This window comes from Chelonia mydas, chromosome 24 (assembly GCF_015237465.2).
Source record: "Chelonia mydas isolate rCheMyd1 chromosome 24, rCheMyd1.pri.v2, whole genome shotgun sequence".
Classification (NCBI taxonomy): Eukaryota; Metazoa; Chordata; order Testudines; family Cheloniidae; genus Chelonia; species Chelonia mydas.
In genome coordinates, this window is record NC_051264.2 from 3,184,654 (window position 1) to 3,199,178 (window position 14,525).

The following is a 14,525-nucleotide window of genomic DNA, read 5'->3' on the forward strand; positions in this document are numbered from 1 at the left end:
TGCAGTCACTGGTGCAGCAAATCAGTACAACAGAAGCAAGAGATAAATAAAGCCGCAGAGGGGGAAAGGTGCAGCTGAACTGCTTAGAAATGAATCAGGCCATTGCACGTCGAGGGTGTCTCCTTTGGCAGATACACAGGGTATGATTAAGAACCCTATATAAGATCTCTGCTCCACTCCAAACTACTCTACTGCACTTTTCTTGTTACTGGACCAGGTAAGTCTGGATACCGGGGATCTTGTTATTTTCACAGAGGTTGAATGTTATTGGTGGTAGTAAACCAGGACCGATATAAATGAGGAATAGGTTCCTGGATGGATCAGCGCCGAGCTGTCTTAAAGGAATGTCTCTATTTGTTTTTTCCAACCAGTGACTGTAGCAGACCATGAATTAGAAATAACAATCGACTGTATTTAATCTGTGGTCAGAAGCAAAAAGATAAATGAGGAAAGGGGGCTATTTATCTATCCCTCCAACGCTCCATCCATCTCACTGTCAATCTCTCCATCTATCCCTCCAACTATCCTTCCATCTCACCAACTGTCTATCCATCTGTCTATCCCTCCAACTATCCTTCCATCTCACCAATTGTTTATCCATCCACCTCTCCAGCCATCCATTGATCTGTCTAGCTCTCCGGCCACCAGTCCAGGCATCTATCTGTCTGTCTCTCCAGCCATGCATCCATGGGGCTGTCCATCTATCTAGCTCTCCATATGCTCAGCTAGGCGTTATCTATTTGTCTGCTCATCCAGGCACCCACCTCTCCACCTACCCATCTTTTTGACTGTTCATTAGTCCATCTGTTTAGCCACTTCGTTGTTTCCATCATGCACATCCACGTGGGATCTGAGATTAAACCTGAGTTTAGTGTCACTGGGGAAAAATTATGTCTGTTCCTCTCTTCCAGGCTCACTAGAACGTGTAGGGAGATGACTCAGCTGCTGAGCAATATCAAAGGCATTATCAATGCTTTCTACGTGTCCGCAAAGAAGGATGGCGCCTGCCCCACGCTGAGCAAGGGGGAGCTGAGGCAGCTCATCTGCCAGGAGTTTGCTGATGTGACCGTGGTGAGCACTGCCACGATCCCTGTGCTAGTTACTAGGCTCAGGAGTGAGGAGGGGGAAGGTCTATGCAACGAGTGTCTCTTCTAGGACGCATGTTTGGGAACTGATGTAAGAGACTGCACAAGAGTCTGTTCTCCGGTTTGTGTCGTAATGAAACAGTTTGACACGCTGAGCCGCTAAGGAAGGGACGTTTCAATCTGTGCTAAGGAGCAGCTGCCCTGAATATATTTTAAAATAAAATAAATATTTTGACCATTATGTCATATGATGACATGACACGCTATGAGATGCGTTATTATGCACAACGGCTGCTGACATGTCATGAAATAACGTGCAAATCATAAAACCAATGTAAAAAAGGAAAAAATATAATACATTTCAAACTGAAAATTTCACTCTGAAACAGAATTTTCTGAAGGGATTTTTTTCTCAGCATTTCCCTTTCCCGTTGACGTGGATGTGAACTAGGAACCTTTTTGCACGTGCCTGCAGCATCCATGCACGGGAGCTACAGCGCAGCTCTTGGATTTTCTGGGGAATTCACACCTCCATAGTCCAAACTGTCGGGCCATTTCGCCCTGCGACTATGCCGGCACTTAGGGTGGCGTGCAGAGGCATTACACGTGTAACTACCTGCCGCAGTGAAAGGCTCCAGCAGCGGGGAGCTGCCAGAGTCTTTCCCCACTGCGTCCCCACCGCCGGAGCCTTTCCTCACGGCCGGTGCCTTTCACTGCAGGGGCAAAGGCCACAGCAGTGGGGGGGAGAGGGGGGGCAGCGGGACACTCTGCCAGAGATAGCAGTGGGAGGCAGAGCGTGGGTGTGGAGAGAGCTGTGGGGGTTCAGGGGTGTAGGGCACTCTGTTCTACTTGCCTAAGCCAGGCCGCACAGGCTACACTGCTCTTTAGACCCATGTCAGCTGGATGCAGTGTCTGTAATCTACACCCCGCCGTAAGTGTAAGCACACCCAGGCATTACCACCGAGCTGGCGTGTTGTTTCTAACTGGAGAATATACAAAGGGTTAACAGGTTTTGGTCGGGGTGTTGTTTCCTTGCAGGTCCCCCCGGGTCTCCAGACCATAGACAAGATGCTGCAGCCGCTGGACACTGACAGTGATGGCAGACTTGACTTCAACGGGTTTCTTGTGCTGGTGTTCCAGGTGGCCAAGGCCTGTTACAGGGAAGTAAGCCAGGGTCAGCAACCAGGCCACGGTGAACGCTCAGCATCCCCGGGAGAAGCAAAGTGTGGGGAGCACACACAGGAGCCTCAGACACCAGAGCGAGACCCGACCCCACGTCAGGCTCCGGAGTTCCAGATTTCAGAACGGGACCCGAGCCCCCATCAGGCCCCCGAGCCTCAAACACCAGAGCACGACCCGAGCCCCCATCAGGCCCTGAAGCCTCAAACGCCAGAGCGGGACCCAAGCCCCCATCAAGTACTGGAACCCCAGAAACCGGAGCAGGACCTGAGCCCCCGTCAGGCCCTGGAGCCTCCAACACCAGAGAGGGACCTGAGCCCACGTCAGGCTCCGGAGTTCCAGATTTCAGAGCAGGACCCAAGCCCCCATCAGGCCCCCAAGCCTCAAACACCAGAGCAGGACCCAAGTCCCCGTCAGGCTCTGGAGCCTCAAATGTCAGAGTGGGACCCAAGTCCCCGTCAGGCCCCAGAGCCCCAGAAACCAGAGCAGAACCCGAGCTCCCATCAGGCTCCCGAGCCTCAAACACCAAAGCAGGATTCGAGTCCCCGTCAGACCCCGGAGCCTCAAACACCAGAGAGGGACCTGAGCCCACGTCAGGCTCTGGAGTTCCAGATTTCAGAGCAGGACCCAAGCCCCCATCAGGCCCCCAAGCCTCAAACACCAGAGCAGGACCCGAGTCCCCGTCAGGCCCTAGAGCCTCAAATGTCAGAGTGGGACCCAAGTCCCCGTCAGGCCCCAGAGCCCCAGAAACCGGAGCAGGACCCGAGCTCCCATCAGGCCCCCGAGCCTCAAACACCAAAGCAGGATTCAAGTCCCTGTCAGGCCCCGGAGCCCCAGACACCAGAGCAAGACCCAAGCCCCCATCAAGTGCGGGAACCCCAGACACAAGAGCAGGACCCGAGCCTCTGTCAGGCCCCGGAGCCTCAAACGCCAGAGCAGGACTCAAGTCCCCGTCAGGCCTCAGAGCCCCAGATACCAGAGCAGAACCCAAGCCCCCACCAGGACCTGGAGCCCCAGACACCAGAGCAGGACCTGAACCATAGTGAGACAGAACTTCCACCAACACAGCAGCGAAACCAAGGTGTTCAGGACCCAAGAGAACCTGCTGCAGGACAAGCCTCTAAATCATCTCAGTGCCTGTACTCCTGGCATTATCAGAAACCACTACCCTTTCCTCACTGGTGGCCACCGAAGAAGTAAGGGCCAAAATGGCTCCTTGTGTAACTGAGGCAGAAAATGCAATACAAATCCAAGTAACCCTAGTGCAAACTTACTGCTGGTGATCAGGGCATGGTCTTTCTCTGCACAGCCTCTTTGCTATGGCTCCAAACCTCTCCTGCAGTGTTTTCCTGCTACTGTCTATAAAATACATTAGGGAACAAGCTCTCAGCTGGTGTAGCACCCAGGCTTGTCCCCTAATGTATTGGGATTTGATTTGACAGCGGGGGAGCAGACGCTTTCATAGATGCATAGAGATTCAAAGCCAGACAGGACCGTTGTGATCAGCTAGGCTGAACTCAGAGAAGGCCCCCAAAATAATCCTCAGAGCAGATCTTTTACAAAAATATCCCATCTTGATTTAAAAACTGTCAGCGATGGAGCATCCACTACAAACCTTGGTCAATTGTTCCAACGGTTAATTACTCTCACTGTGCAAACTGTACATCTTATTTTCAGACTGAATTTATCTCGCTTTGACTTCCACCCATTGGATCATGTTAGACCTTCCTCTGTTAGACTGAAGAGCCCTTTATTAAATATTTGTTCCCCATGTCTGTACTTGTAGAGTGTGACCAAATCACCCCTTGACCTTCTCTGTTAAGCTAAATAAATTGAGCTCCTTGAGTCTATCATTCTAAGGCAGGTTTTCTGATCTTTTACTCATTCTTGTGGCTCTTCTCTGAACTCTCTCCAATTTATCAACATCCTTCTTGAACTGTGGACACCAGAACTGGATATGGGATTCCAGCAGTACTTGCACCAGGGCCAAATACAGAACCCCCCAAACTTTTTCAGAGTCACTGCTTTCCCTGATGGAGTCCCCCATCCTGTAAGTATGGCCCGCAGCCTTTGTTCCTAGATATATACATTGACATTTAGCCATTTTAACATGCACGCTTTTTTGCTTGCAACCAGTTTACTAAGCCATCCAAATTGCTCTGAATCAGTGACCTCCCCTCTTTGTTATTTACCATTCCCTCAGTTTTCAAGTCATCTGCAAATTGTGACCAGGGAGTTACGCCTTCTGTCTCATACTGGCTCTTGAAAGCAAGGAGCTGCGCGAGTCGGGTATGAGTGTGTGAGGCAGGAAAGACATTTTCTTTAATGAAGCACAACTCAAGTCGGAGAATTTTGCTCAAGCAGAGAGCAGGAAATTGGGCAAGGAGAATTTTGAAAGCACAGTGGTGGTTTGTCAAGGGCAGGAAAGTGAAACATTGCAACCTGAGAGCGCTTTATCTAACAAGGCCTAAGTTGATATTAGCCCAGACCCACAGTTGATGCCACTGACTTGAATGATGCTCTTCTGATTCAACCCAGCTGAGAATCTGGCTCTGTCTGGTCTGGGAATGGGTTCTTCTAAGGGATAAGGATGGAGACGTTAGGTAAAATTGACCCCTCAGCCAAGGGCACTTACAAGACCCAGGCACGTTTATGTCACACAGGAGTGAATTTCACCTTGCGTGATTTATTTGAGCCTGGAGCTGGGATAAGGAATGATTATTTCTGAAGTGAAATTTAAGCCCAGACAGCATCAATTCCTTCTGCATTATCTACCGCCTGGTTCTGTCAATTTGTATCTCCCGATCAGAACCAGAATCCCCCACCCCCCGCTTCAGTGTGACTCTTAGCTGGGTGCTGCGCTTGGATGTGAGGCTGAGACTGTATGAACTGGTTTGTACAATATGCTGCTAAGACTTCACTACTTGGGATACAGCTGGCCTGGTTCTCCTCTCACTCACACTGATCTTACGTGGGCTGGAGTTAGCTCTCACTTATGCCAGGGCAAGTGACAGGAAAACCTGGTCCAGTGCCACACTGGGGGTTTGCTGCTGTACATTTTTAACCCTCTTACTTTTGACACCCAATATAACTTGAGGTTCCTTTCATGTCTGCTGGGCTCCTGTTAGGACAGGCAGAGCGTGAGCACAAAGTGTGTACACCACTTACGTTCCGCTTAAGCCCTGAGCGTGAAATCCGGGCCCGTTTGAAGTCAATCACATTGACATCAATGTGGACTCAGTCACATTTAAAGGACACACAGGGATGAATTTTATCCAGTAACACAATGGCTCTCATTTATCATTTCTAATGTCTTGTCTAAATGATGGCTTCTTGCTCCTCTCTGGCCCTTAGCTTTGCACTGCGGCTATGTACTGGTTGCATGAATATTCTTGATAGATACTTTCACCCTCACCTTTTCCTCAGTTGTCTTTGTAAGTGAGGCAATAAAACTGAATGCAACACTCAATGTGCAGTGTAACGGTGTCTTGCTCCTCATGTGTTCTCTGTCTTTTCAGTGCTCCGGGTCACCATGCTGTCTCCTTGCTCTGCGAGACACTGAGACATTTTCCAGGGGGTTTGCCCACCACCATTCCCCTATCAAACCAAAAACAGCCTGACAAACACCTCCCCAGTTACTATATAAATGGACAAAGTAGCTGAACTCCCAGAAAGAGTTTGGAAAAGGAGCCCACATTAATAACCCAGCCAATGCACATTTGAAAAAGAGTACTCCAGTCCCGTCCCCCCACAACTTATTTGCAAGGTGCGGGAAACAGGGATACAGCCCAGTGCATTTGCTGAATACCTGGCTCCTTCCTGCAACCCTGTTCATTCACGGGCAGCCCTGATATTGTCCTTCTGCCAACCAACCCAGTGTGCAAGCGGGAGCCTTCCCCAACCCAACCTGCTCTGCAAACACAGGCCACACATTATGCAACATCCAAACTCACCCATCTCCCCGTCCCTGGGTTTTATTAACTAAGACATTAACATAAAATCCATCTCCAGCCGGCTCCCCAGACCCGGCTGCTCTTTGGGCTCCTCTCTCTGGACTGCTCAGCCCACACCACAGATCCTCTCTCCCCACATAGCCACTCCCAGCATCCTCACCTCTGGGTGGGCTAATGAGCTCCTGGCCTTAGTGAGTCAAGAGAACCCGCTTACCCCTTCCCCAACAGGACCAACACCCGGGGAGAAGGGGAGGAGTTTCAGGCAAACCCTGACAAACTGTTACACAGCGTTCTTCAGTTCTTCCGGGGCCCGACCCTGGGCCGTACCAATTGCACTGGACACCCATTGCATTTAATAAGGGTTAAAGGCACGCAAAACCTCAGAGCATTGGGCTCTCAAGTTGCAGACGGGTTTGTAAGCAAGCAGTCCCAGGATGGCCCAGCTACTCTCCAACCTTCCCCAAGGAGTTTTCTGTCTGCCCTTGGGTACACTAAAAAGGGCTTCATGCACTACTGATGGTGCACGGACCACACGGTAAGAAGGACTCCACTACCCTATCTGCTGGCTGCCTGAGACTGTCCTCCTAGTCACATCATCCGCCTGCTGATACTACCACCCTCCTGTCCACTGCCTTGTCCAGCCACTTAGAATTCCCTTTGAGGAACTTCTTCCGTCTAGATTCCCACCAGCCCCATGCACCACCACCCTGGCACCTTAGCTCCTCATTGGAATCAGGTGTGATTGCAGCCTGTGTAGACACAGCTCTGCACTAGCTAGAGCAGATCTAACTCAAATAACGACAGCAGTGAAGCTGTGGCTGCACAGACGAGCCTGACCTGCCCAGGACCATACTCAGATGGCTGCCTCCTATGCTAGATCAAAGCTCAGGGATGTCTACACACGCTGCATTCACACTCCCCAATTCCAGTGTAGACATACAAATAGAGTCTTGTTGGCAGTGTGGTTGTAGCCATGTTGGTCCCAGGATACTAGAGAGATGAGGTCATATCTTCAAACTATTGGACCAACTTGTACTGGTGGAAGAGACAAGCTTCCTAGCTACACAGAGCTCTTCTTCGGGGCTGGGAAAAGTAATCCGAGGGTCACAGCTAAATACAAGGTGGAAGGGATTGCTTAGCATAAGCAGTTAACACATATTGTAAGAGGTGGAGTGACCTGTTAACACCTGTGCAGTCATAGGACACAAAAGGGAGTTTAGTGGGTTACAGATTGTTGCAATGAGCCACCAGTCCGGTGTCTTTATTGAAGCCATGAATTTTAGTGTCTAGCAAAGTTATGAATTTAAGCTCCCTGGCTGAAATTCTTGTTTAGCATGTAGAGGCCTTTTAAGAATCTAACATAACAAAACCAATACTCCCCCATCAGCAAACGCCATCTCCTATTGTTTTCCATTGTCTTTTCACTCCCTGCCCCCTCCCCATCTGTTGTCATTGTTTATCATGTGTTTTGCCTGACTTCAATACAGATTTTTGGCAAGGATCTTGACTTCTATGTCTGTGAACCACTCTGCACTCCTATTGTTATATCGAAATAACAAAGACAGTGTCTCTTGTGCAAGCGACCCCCCCTTGTTAGATACCTGCTGTCTTAAGGGACCAGTCCAAAGACATCTCCAGGCGTATCAGATACAAATCTATTCCACCTCCTCTATGGAACGGATCTTTGTCAGTATCTTGGGTGATCCCTTAAGCAGGTTTCACAAAAATAAACTTTACAAATCCCTTCTCCCCCCTCCCCCGACGAGCCTTTTATTGGTCAGGTGGATTTGAATGACACAGTCTCCTGTATGATTCGGTGCCAGGGTTATACAAAGCGATATAGCAACCATCACAACATTGCACAATGTACATGAGCCACCCAGTGGTGACTGGATTTAATGGCAGAGGATGAGCTGTGAAATGACCGTAGTGGTTAGTTAACATGGGAACGGTCAGAACATGAACTTATATCGCCCCTCATGCCATCAGGAAAAAAATAAACACTAAATTAGCCTGCAATTCAGACACCCATCATTCTTTGCCATGTGAAAATGCAGAAAAGTTGTAAATTAACCCTGAGTTGGAGAGAAAAATATTCTGGGTTTTCTATGTTGTGAGCAAAGAGTGTAAGTGGAAGTCAGCTGAATAAGAATGTCCTGTATACAGCTGAATTAGCCTCTAACCTCATCTTTACTAATTACAGCCCTTACTCCTAATAATGACACCTGAGCCATCCAGAGTGTTATATTTGGGTCATATTTTTAAAATGGGCACATTATGGTGCAATCTGCAGGATACAGCTGCAATGAGTGCATACATAAAATCACATGAGCCTGGACAGCGCGGAAAGAGAAACACCCAGTGCAAGGCATGGATGTTCTCTGATTTAGCACACTGTGAAATAACCTGCCTCTTTATTGTGCCCTATAATAAATGACAAATAATCCTTTGTCTGCTGTGTCCCTTATCACAGCCAGCGGTTTCGACAGTGTCATAAATCCTTGCAAAACAAACTTAAGTGTCCCACTGCAGCTTTTACAATTGGAGCCCACACTGAGGGCAGGGGTGTGGCTGTGCTCCTCCCCAGAAGCAGTCACCGGAGGACTTCTGAATGACTCAGCTGCAATGGCACCAGCAGCCATGATGGGCTGCATGGCAGAGTGGCAGATGGGATACCCTTTGAAGTGCAGTAGCGTGCATTCCCCCAACCTGGCCTTGGTCCACTGACCTGTGCAGAACCGGGGGACGTGGGGCAGAGGGCGTTGCTATCCAGTCTGGGGTAGCCAGTGCTGTTGTCAGAGCTAGACAGCCCTGCTCCTTGCAGACTAGATGCAAAAGAGCCAAGATTTTATCTGCCCCTTGGCAGCTACACAACCTAGCTGAGGGATTCTTTGGTCCCTCTCACCAGTTCTGCACCAGGGCAAAACCAGAAACAATCTCACCCTTAAATGTCAAAAGTCCATCCGATGAAAATTCTCCTCCTTCTTCTTTTCTGTAGCCCCTGTCAGATCCCCAATACCAGATCCTGCAAAAGAGGCAGAAGCATCTCTAGATAAAGGCAGGTGGCCATTCCAGCACAGCAAGGTAAAAGCCAAATTGTAAGGAGTCTTACACACAAGGGGTAACATTTTCAAAGGCACTGACATGACTTAGAAGAATTCTGAAGCACCAAAATACCTTTGAGAATCTGGGCTTTAGGTCCGGAGGGGTATTTTCAAAGGTGTGTGATTTCAGTGGGGATTAGGTGCCTAACCTGCTTAGGCACTTTTGAAAATACTCTTCAGTGCCTATCTGCATCTTCTGGCACCCAAATAGCTTTAAAAATCGGTCCCTAAGTCACTTTTGCAAATGGGATGCAGGCTCCTTAGTCATTTTGCTGCTTTTAAAAATTTCACCCAAGGTGCTTTCAGCTCCTGAGAGATCTTGCTGTGAGCAACCGGCTGAGAGTGACGCGCAGAGAAGGGTACATATTTTAAATCTGTTGACTATTTGCTAATCCAGTGAGTTCTTCCAGAGATCATCAGAGTTGACAGCAACAGGCCGCTGTGCTGTAACAGAGAAGCAATGTAGCCTAGTTACCCATGAGCTTCTGAGCTCTAACCCCAACTAAACTAAACACAACGCTGACTCTCAGAGGCAAGGCACTTGCAACCAGATTTCCAAATGTCGCCTCTAATTTTGGATGTCTCACTGTTGGATGCCCAACTTGAGACAGCTTGAGTCAGATCTTCAAAAGAGCTCAGTACCCAGGGCAGTGGGCTCTCCTGAAAATCTAGCCTCTTGCATCTCGAGTCGAGCTCCCCAAAACTGAGGGCAGCCAAAATCAGTGGCCGCTTCTGAAAATGTCAGCTGTGCCTTAAATTCCCCATCTGCAAAAGATGGATAACAATGCTGCCGTTCAAAAGGCGTTTGTGCGGGTTAATTAGCTAACATATGTAGCGCAGCCTTGAAAAGGTAAAGTTCTGTACACTGTAACTACACAGCGCTGAGGATTATCCTTATACGGTGATGAGTGCCCTGAAATTCGTAAGAAAGAAAGATTATTTCACTATGCATTAAACAAATCATGTCTTTCAGTGGGTTGCAATGCAAGGGGGGACTGGTCACCCTAACAGTACTTGGTTGTCTGTATTCTTTTGCCCTCCCATAGGTGGGATTATAAAGTCTGTTATGCAAGACTGAATCTACGTGCTCTGACTACTCTACAATATTCTCATGTTAACAACAACACTAATCTACCATAAAATTACTGTTCCTCAAGGGTATCATTACCCCTTGGGCAGGGTATAATTTGCACATGTATAATTTTATCTTAAAAGACAGGTTAAAAATGAAGAATCGTAAGTAATAACCCTTCACGTTTATGTACCTGAGTATCTCCAAGGGCCTTACAAACACTAATTTCTTAAACCTCAGAACACCCAGTTAGCTCAGTATTATCTCAGAAGGGAGCCACTTCCAGGACTCGCCCAAGGGTCACAAATCAAATTAGTGACAGAGCTGGAAATGGAATTGAGGAGTCCTGGCTCCTAGACCCTACACTTCCTCTCAAAGCAGAGAGATCCCACCGGTTATGACGATATTAAGGACAGCATGGCTAGCAAATGCCAAATTTTCACTGACTTCCAAAGGAGTTTGGGGTGAACAAAGACACAGATCTGGGCCCTGTTCTAGTCTGGTCTATTCTTGCTGTTTTAATGTAAAAAAATTCAAAAGAATCCAAAAATAATCACAGAAAAATCTGCCTTAAACAAGCAGCTGAGGATCAAGCATAACTCACTCACCTTGCTGAGATGTATTTTTTGTTAAATTAAAGATCAAACAAAATTAAACTGAAAGTAGCATGTGGATGAAAGTTAAATTGGAAAAAAAATGGACTAAATGGACATTTTCTTACAAAATGTTATTTTTGTCAACATTTTTCAGCGTTTTTTTTTTAAACCAAAAACTGCAGGGGGGGGGGGGGGATTGGTTTTCAACAACCAAAAAACATTTTGTTGTTGTGGTTCTTGTTTGTTTGTTTGTTGTTTTTTCAATAAAAACCTGAAAAGTTGTATGAGAAATACCAATACTTTCATTTTCTTTGAACTATTTGCCAAAAATACCAGCTCTAATAAGGACACATTCAAGTGGTTACTTTGTACAAAGAGTAGGTTGCCAGAGGTGGAATCTTTCGTGAAGATTTCCCTCAATTTTATTGCTTCCATAATGAGTTTTTAAAACTCTTCTCATGGATTTTGAAGTTCATCTTAGCCCTGGATTGAATCATCCATTCCCCAGTATTAGAATGGTATTTTCTGATGCTGCCAATTAATTTAATTCTACTTTTTTCCTCTCTACTAGTGAAAATCGAACACAGGTAATGGTACCTGTTAGCTGATATGTGGAACTGATTGATTTTATTTCTTCACATTTTTAAATCTGTCACTTCTTATATTAGAGGGACAAGGTGGGTGAGGGAATATCTTTTATAGGACCAACTTCTGTTGGTGAAAGAGACAAGCTTTTGAGCTACACAGAGCTCAGGCCCTTTGATAACTAGCATAAGACTTAAAGGTCATTAAAGGTGCTTATATACCAAGGTGATGGGCGTGCTCTATATAGCTAGATATTGCAGATAGAGGAAGAGAAATTAGGATCCAAATAGATTGTTATGGTTTCTAAAGCATCAGTCTTCAAACTCTGGGCACAAATGAAAGTAACACAATCATATGTCTGAGCCCATTGTTGTAAACTTCAGCCAGCGTTTTAGGATCATTACTGGTTTTGATTGTTACAGATGATTTTCCAAATACTTCAGTAATCCCCGTACACCCAAATGCCTTTCACTATGTTACAGACTCAGAAGCAAAAACAAAAGATGATCATCTTCGATCGATTGCAGCCATACAACTTCTAAGAAGAGGGTGCTACCACTAGTAAATAATTGAGAAAACATGGTGCTTGACTAGAAATAGGAATAAAGAAGGACGACATGCTGGCCTTAGAGCCAGGCGAAACTTTTGGTCTGAAACTTTTTTTGGCAAAAAATGTAGAATTGGCAACACTGAAATATTTTGCTAATTCTTGTCACTTTCAACATATTGTTCTGGTAGGAAAAAAAAAACAACAGAACAAATCTGAATGTTTCGGGGGGTTTATTCAAAACAACTTTCAATTTTTTTGGAATTTAAACATTTAATTTCATTCAAACATTTAAACATTTCATTGTGAACTGTTTTGTGTGACCCAGAACTATGGGTTTGGTTTTTTTACTTTTCGGTTCACCAAAAATTTCAAAATAAAAATTGGTTTTGGTTCAACCCAAAATATTTTTTTTTCAGACTTGCTAGTGAACGGAGAAATCTGCTCTTCGCCCAGTCCGAACTGGCCCTCTTTCTGATCTCATGTCTCCTGGATTCACCCTGCTCTAACTTCAGTGTTGGTAGAGTTACTCCTAGTTTGCACTAGGGAAAGGGAGAGGAGAAGCCTCATTACGTTACATGGGTTAGACGCTTCTAAAAAAGAAATTTGGGGCTGAAATCTCCTCTCAGTTACACTCTTTGGGTTTCAATGGGACTGTTCCGGTAAGAGCTACAGCAGGAAATGACTCTCTGAGTTCAAGTACTTAGGCCAACGTCTCTACCTGTGTAAACTCCCACAGATCCATTAAGCCGTGTCAGTTTATACCGGCAGAGAATTTAGCCCATAATGTCTAATTAATTAGGACCTTATTTGGCAAACGCTTACTACCAAGAGTAGCACCTGCTATTGTGTGTATCTACAGGGCCAAGTATTGTGCTCCTCCCTTAGTATCGAAAAGCCAAATCCAAAGTCCATTGACTCCAGCGCCGAGGTGCTATGGGACTACACTTGGATATGTCTACACCGCCTTTGGAGGTGTGATTGCAGCATGTGTAGACCTATATCCGAGCTAGGCATAGCTCAGCAGGGAAGCCATCCCAGCAGGAACTTCAGCACGGGTTAGCTGCCAGAGTAAGTCCCCAGCGTCCTGAGCCCACGCTGAAACCCAGGTGACAGCGCTTCACTGCTCCTGCTCTAACGTGGGGACATCACACCTCTGACTGCAGTGGAGACGTACCATGTGCGTAAGCACCAATCTCTGCCGTTTTCTCAGTGTCGGGCCCATGCCGTAGACAAACAGTTCTAGTACAGTCCCGGTTCCGATCTCAATTAACTCCATCAACTTCAAACCCCACACACACACACACCCTGGCAATGCAGAGCAGAATTTCATCCTGTGTTAGGAACGGCTGCCTTTTCTGCCTGGGTAACTTTATACAGAAAATCCCTTTGTTCCACCGGTCCTTGCCTACCAAGTTTGGCTGCTTGAAATGCATTCTTCATTATAAAAAAATGTAAAATACAGCCCTCCTGTAAAATGACCTTGCAATTCAGATTAGGTGGGACCCACCGGCACTAGAATTCTCACACTGCAGCTGCTATTTCTGGGGTAAAATGATAGGTGGAAGGGATAATGAGTCAAACACCCTATCTGAGGACATAAAGGTGCAGCTGGGCTTGGCTAAAGATGAATCAGGGCTCTATACAGAGAAGGCACCTCCTTCCCCTAGCCCTATTAGGAACCCTATAAAAGGACTCAGCTCCTCAGTGTTCTCCCAACGGCTTCACTCAACCTCAAGTGTTCCCGTTAGCGAGTTGGGTAAGTTGGAATTTACAGCCATCTCGTTACTTGCACAGAGAGCGAATGTTGTGGGGATGGGATTAAGTCTGGGGGGATACTGTCAGTCTTGAGGGATAATTTGCAGCATGTTGCCTGGGAGCCTTTAGCGCTGCCCTCTAGTGAAGGGCTGGTTGATTTGTTTGACAGAGATTTGCAGATTTTTGGGGGTACTGCAGAAAAGGACCTGGGGGTTCTAATAGATCACAACTTGAACATGAGTCAACAATGCGAAAAAGGCAAATGTCACAGAATCGTAGAATCATAGGCCTGGAAGGGACCTTGAGAGGTCATCTAGCCAGTCCCCTGCACTCATGGCAGGACTAAGTGTTATCTAGACCGTCCATCCATTCTGGGATGTGTTAGCAGGAGTGTTGTAGGTAAGACACAGGAGATCATTGTCCCTCTCTGCTCGGCAATGGTGAGGTCTCAGTTGGAGTCTTGCGTCCATTCTGGGCACCGCTCTTTAAGAAAAATGTGGATAAATTGGAGAGATACCAGAGGAGAGCAGCAACAATGACCTACAAGGACAGGTTGAAAGAACTGGGCATGTTTAATCCAGAGAAGAGAAGACTGAGGGGGAGACCTGATAACAGTTTTCGAATATGTAAAATGTTAGTTCTGAAG

General features: G+C 46.8%; 1 protein-coding gene across 1 annotated transcript; it reads left to right on the forward strand.

The window, feature by feature from the left end:
• The first annotated feature begins 933 nt into the window (after positions 1–933).
• Positions 934–3,464, forward strand: LOC102944400 (pollen-specific leucine-rich repeat extensin-like protein 1). The gene is made up of 2 exons (XM_043535573.1): positions 934–1,071; positions 2,124–3,464. The coding sequence occupies exons 1-2, from the start codon at positions 934–936 to the stop codon at positions 3,462–3,464; spliced, it is 1,479 nt and encodes a 492-aa protein (XP_043391508.1).
• Positions 3,465–14,525: the final 11,061 nt, after the last annotated feature.